This window comes from Triticum urartu, unplaced genomic scaffold (assembly GCF_003073215.2).
Source record: "Triticum urartu cultivar G1812 unplaced genomic scaffold, Tu2.1 TuUngrouped_contig_4310, whole genome shotgun sequence".
Taxonomy (NCBI): Eukaryota; Viridiplantae; Streptophyta; class Magnoliopsida; order Poales; family Poaceae; genus Triticum; species Triticum urartu.
The window spans coordinates 1-5,958 of record NW_024114889.1 but is presented as its reverse complement, the minus strand read 5'-3'; the positions used below and the strand labels follow the sequence as shown (position 1 = coordinate 5,958).

At 42.6% G+C, this 5,958-nt stretch overlaps 1 protein-coding gene across 1 annotated transcript; it reads right to left on the bottom strand.

Moving 5' to 3' along the window:
• Nucleotides 1–247: 247 nt before the first annotated feature.
• Nucleotides 248–5,912, bottom strand: LOC125527643 (ruBisCO large subunit-binding protein subunit beta, chloroplastic-like). The gene is made up of 14 exons (XM_048692153.1): nucleotides 5,607–5,912; nucleotides 5,415–5,540; nucleotides 5,141–5,278; nucleotides 3,648–3,743; nucleotides 3,315–3,557; nucleotides 2,976–3,210; nucleotides 2,739–2,908; nucleotides 2,505–2,582; nucleotides 2,321–2,392; nucleotides 2,129–2,233; nucleotides 1,202–1,294; nucleotides 992–1,084; nucleotides 719–869; nucleotides 248–618 (listed from the first exon to the last, which is right to left on the bottom strand). The coding sequence occupies exons 1-14, from the start codon at nucleotides 5,754–5,756 to the stop codon at nucleotides 599–601; spliced, it is 1,770 nt and encodes a 589-aa protein (XP_048548110.1). The 5' UTR covers nucleotides 5,757–5,912; the 3' UTR covers nucleotides 248–598.
• Nucleotides 5,913–5,958: the final 46 nt, after the last annotated feature.

Here is a 5,958-nt window from a genome sequence, read left to right as displayed (position 1 = left end):
ACACGACGCACCCGTTCCGTGTAGAGTATCAGCTGCACATGTGTGTCCTCGATGGCTCATCAGCTAACCTACTTTCAGTTGGCCAGCTAGCTTCTCGATCATGAGATGTGCCAGTGTCATGTTCCTTCTAGCTAGCGGCACGTGCAAAGATACCATATGTCCAATCCCCCAAGGCTCCACTATCCCCCGCACAGGCACACGAAATTAATTAGTACTGTATCTGTGTTCCTGCCTTCGGGCATCATGCTTCTCCAAAGGAAAAGATTGATTAGTTTCATCAGCAAAATGATGGGATGCTATTTGCTCGCATAAACTTGTCAGTGTGCACTACATTGAACCGCAGCTGTAGTGTGAATGCCTGTACGAACTTCCCGGAGAGCCCCCATGGGCGCTCTGGTTGGCATCTTTTGAGTTCTTCTCTGCCGAGGAAAACGTTGCACACACGGCCTGAGGAGGACCCTCGCTCTCCTCTCCTTAAGAGCAATGTTTAATCGGAAGTGGTAGTAAATCTTTCTTCCAGCTCATATCTTGACAGACTTGCCCACAAAATTATTCATCCCACGCACATTTGTGGTGGCTCCAAACAAGAGCGTGAATGCTACACTCGAATACCTGAAACTGAAAGCATCGGACCAAGGTAAGCACCATATTGAAAAGAACGATATTGAAGAGAAGATGCATCTTTCTATATGATGATGAAGGTGCAAATATAGTTTACCTGATGCAGGCATTGGGGGAATCAGGTTCCTAGGGGGCATTGGGGGCCTTACGCGAATCGGTTTGCTTTCTTGCGCCTCCACGATCACTACGTCGGAGGTGAGAAAAGACTTGGCAACAACAGCAGAATGCTCTATGCAACACCTCACAACCTGACATATTTGTGCAGGGCAGACGAATTGCAGAGTTAGTGATGCCAGTCAGCGTTATTAATTGGTTTAGTTCGAGAGACATAGGATTATTTTAACCATCCTTCTATCATTGTTTCACTAACCTTTGATGGGTCCAATATTCCAGAAGCCATCAAGTCCTCATAGCAGCCGTTGGCAGCATTGTAGCCATAACTTGCATTGTCATTTGCCAGCACCTTCAACAGCAGCAGTCAAATGCATGTTAGCCAGAATTTATCCTCGGGTAGGGAATAGTTTACCAGACAAATGTGCATGTAACTGAACCAAAAGAGCTGCTGCTCGCTATTGATAACCTTTTCGATGACGAACTTGCCACTCATCCCGGCATTGTTAGCTATTAGTGTGCTAGGGTAGCTCAGAGCATGTTTGAAGATGTCAGCACCAATCTGAACAAGCAATGAAAGGAGTTATGGCTCAAGACAGAAAAAACAGTGCATTTATCAGTGTGGTAAATGGCCATCCAAACTATATATGTATTGCTGCAGTATCCATGGATCAAGAAATCGTTATTTTCGATAAAGCACAAGCACCTTGACTACTACAAAAGCATAGTTGCACCAGTAGGCCCGGATTGTGGTGAACTCGAGTTGAGCCTGTGGATTGCAGTATATGTTTTATTCTTGAATATATGATGAATTATAGATATAAGGAGCCAGAGTGAAATAAATTAATGGATTTTTTATGTGCATCATTCATTCTGTTTTTATAAGGGCCAATATATTAATATCAAGATGACACCAAGTACACCCGGTCTCTGCAGCAACATAACGTGAGGAGCTAGTCGAGACATCGAGGTTGCACAAAGCCAAATCATCCACTGCTTTGGTGGACAATGAAATCCATGTGTAGTACGGCATTTTGGAATACTGATTGTCTTATTGTGAGTTGTTGGCAGTTTCTTGTTTTTTTCTTGTGCACTGCAGTCCTTCTGTATAAACATTTTATGTTTGTCAAATGGTAATTGTGCAATGAAATCGGGATGACGTAGCCCTCTCATATGCCTGGTTTGTTCTCAGATTTAATATAGATCAAGATTTAGGTTTTTGGTCTCCAGAAATTAGCAAGATGGCTATTATAAACTTTTAGTAATGTGTGTTCATTAGATCATCTACTCGGTATACTATAGTCCTTCAGATAATTTCTACAGTGGTAATTAGGGCCACATGCTCATTATTTCCCTAGTTGCATTTTGCACCGTAAATGAAACCATTGTATTTTACCTTCTGCTCTAAATTATCCAATGATTCCTTGATCATGTCAATCTTCTGGGATAATCTTAGTAGGCTGCATCCACCACCAACTACAACACCTTCCTCAATAGCTGCCTGAAATATCCAAGATGTGGTTACGAGATAGGAAAATTGTACTTCACAGAACATCGCATAATAAGATTGTAGATTGGTTAGTGGTACCATGGTTGCATTAAGGGCATCTTCAATTCTCAGTTTCTTATCTTTCAGCTCAATGACTGTTTGAGCACCAACCTGCAATTAACTTGACGCCAGATTATTAGAATCATGCAGTCCAAACAGCACAAAAGGCTAGTTACACAAAGTTTTGCTTAGTTAGCTAAAAATACTTGTGACACCTGATGACCTGAATGATTGCAATTGCACCAGATAACCTTGCAATCCTCTCACCCAGTATCTTTTTCTGGTACCTCTCCTTTGAGTTCTGAAAATTAGAAATGAAAAATATCACCGCATTAAGATGACCATATTCATAGGTCCATGGTAGCCACAGGAAGCTTTAACTGCAGTTTATCCAGTACGTACATATAAAACGTCACATGGACTATTCCATGTTTTGCATCAAACTATTGGGCTATACCTCAACTTGGCCTTTTATCTGAGCAACCCTTTTCTCAACTGCATGAAGGGTGCTTCCATCAGTAACAATTAGTGTTGAATCTTTCTTGACTATTACTTTAGAAGCAGAGCCTAAGAACTCTTGCCCTGCCTCTTCTAGTGTGTATCCCATGTCATCTCTCACTACTGTACCTGAAAACCAACAAGAGATGTTGATGACTGGAGTTGCATCAGTTGATTTCGTGACCCAGTTATGTACCTCCTGTTATGATTGCAATGTCTTCTAAGCATTGGGTTTTTTGTTCACCGAAAGAAGGAGCCTTAATTGCTGCCACTTTGATCATCCCTGATAGCTTGTTTCTCGTCAAAGTAGACAATGCTTCTTCTTCGACATCCTCAGCAATTATTAACAATGGAAAATCTTCTTTTACAGCACTAAAGCATACCCTTAAAAGTTCCCTTGGATCAGAAATTATCTTGTCAACCAACAGGATCTACAAAAGACAAAACATAACTCTTGAAATTATCCAGCAGAATGATGTGTGTGCATCTTCTGATGCAGTGGCCTGGGGAGACATGATGGAGATATCTGCACTACCTTACAGTCAGTGTACTCCGCGGACATATTTGCATGATTAGTCACAAAGAACGGTGAGAGGTAACCACGTTCAAACTGCATTCCTTCGACAACCTCCAAACTGTTTACAGTGCTTCTCCCGTTTTCAATCCTAACCATGCCTTCCCTCCCTACTCTTTTAAAAGCATCAGAAATCATGTTTCCGACAGCGTAGTCGTTTCCGGCGCTAACTGCAGCCACGTGTGCTATTTCATGATCTTCAATCTAGAAGGCATTAATTTACAAAATGTTATGATATCTTTGGTAGGAACATACAGAGGCATTCATAGTCATAGATTAACTGATAAACCATACCTCACGTGACATCAACTTGAGTTCAGAAACCAAAGCATCAGCAGTCCTCCCAATGCCACGCGCAATTTGAACCGGATTCATTCCAGCAGCAAGAACCTACTTTTTGAAAATATTCAGATGCAGGTTTAGGTTTCAGAATTGTTTGTGTCTGTCAATGTTCGAGAGGTGAGTTTCTGAACCATGGTCCACCCGAACCTATAGTGGGCGTCGTATGATATACTACTGTTTCACATGTGGATCTGCTCCCTCTTTGAATTCAAATTTTTTAGTTAGCCTTAACCTTCCCGAACCAGCGTTAATCATTGAACATACTAGTAGGCCTGCGTGAGCTCATTTTCTATTTTGAACGAGATGGGCTGGCACACGTACCTAAGAACTGTAGCACTTTTTTTTAAATAGCTCGTGAAAACCGAAGTTTTGTCCTGGCAATTTCTAATAAAATCTGAAACAGACTGAAGCCCTCCGGTATTTTAGTTCATACGAAGAGTAAATAACTTTGCAAGGATAACTAAAGTTGTAAATCTGTACTGACATACTGCAGCTCATGAAAATCGAAGTTTTATCCTGACAATTTCTAATAAAATTTGAAATAGACTGAAGCCCTCCGGTATTTTAATTCATATGAAGAATAAAGAATTTTGCAAGAATAACTAAAGTTGTAAATCTGTACTGACATACTGCAGCTCGTGAAAATCGAAGTTTTGTCTGAATTTTTTTAATAAAATCTGAAAAGACGGGAGCCCTCTGGTATTTAAATTAAATTCATACGAAGAAGAAAGAATTTTGCAAGGATAAGTAAAGTTGTTCACGTATAATGTGTTGCCTAGTCTCTTCCATCAGATCGGTCTTTTGGTTGCATTGGCTAGAGCATGCACTTCTACAGTTGTAAATCTGCACTGACACACTGCAGGTAGTCTTTTATATCCATAAGACTTTACAGAATGATTTGAAATGCTAGGTTAAGTCTTACAGCCTAAAAAATGTTCAAAAAAATAAATATGTACTATTATAAACCTAAAAAAAATGTATGCCGCATCCGCAAATACGGTTGAGTTTTACAGCTTATAAAGAAAGCATGCGCCAAAATCATACTACAACTGGGAATAAACAACAAAAATAAAACAAGCAAGCTCCCTCGCCTACTAGGAATAAACAAGTATGAATAGTGATGGTGCATAGGAGACAACATTCACATAGTTCCAAGGAATATAGTATTTTATATTATACCTATGGTGCTAGCATCTACTAGTAGGTTTACTTAGCAACTATAGCCCACTTAATCTCCCTTTTAATGACTCCCGTCATAGTTTACCTTACCCGCTGTGCACACATCCGGGTAAACTGTGTCTAGAGGTGAGTGGCCCTGAGCATAAGTGCGGGTAGACCATGGTCTACCCAACATTTTCGGTCAATGTTCATTATACCAAAAACTTCTGATGACTTTCCAAACCAAGAAATATAGAGAACTACGGTGCAATTCTGTATCAGCATACCTTCATTCCTTCAGCAATGAGGCCTTGAGCAAGGATTATAGAAGTGGTACACCCATCGCCGGCAATATCGTTCGTCCTGGCGCCGGCCTGTCTGACCAATTTAACTCCTAGATTTTCCAGCGGGTCCTCCAACTCGACCTTGTACGATCCAGTAGAAAAAACAAATGAGTTTACTGAAAATTACAATCACTCCAAAAGATCGAAAATTACCCCAGCATTGCAGGAACATGTACTGAATCTGAAGAGCAGGCCGGCATGAGGTCAGTGGGAGTACCTCCTTGAGGACCGTCTCCCCATCGTTGACGATCTTGGGAGGGCCATACTTGTTGGCGAGCACCACATTCCTCCCCTTGGGACCCAGGGTCACCCCCACCAGCCGCGCCACCAGGTCCACACCAGCCTGCAAGAAGGTAAATTCAGAACGCAGCACGAGTTAATTCGACGACGAGGCAAGTTGCTGCGTTACCTGCAACTTCTTGGTGGCGGAGAGGTCGTGGTTGAAGTGCAGGTCCTTGTAGACGGGCATCGGCGGCGTCTTCTTGGGGGAGAAGGGCAGGGTGGGGGCCTTGCTGGAGAGGGAGGGGGGAGGGGACGGAGGGAGCGGCATCCTCGACATGCTGCCTTTCTGTGCAGAGGTGAGAGGTTGGAGGGGGTGAAGACAACGATAAGGCTGCTGTTGCTGGGAGAAAGGCCGTGGATACGCGGTTGCGTCGCGCCAAAAAGCGTCATTGAAAAAAATATCTACTTTGCCAGTCCCGTCGCGTCCCGGCGTCCCCGCCAAAAGGGCGACGGCGAGGACGTGGAGGCAGCACTTGGTT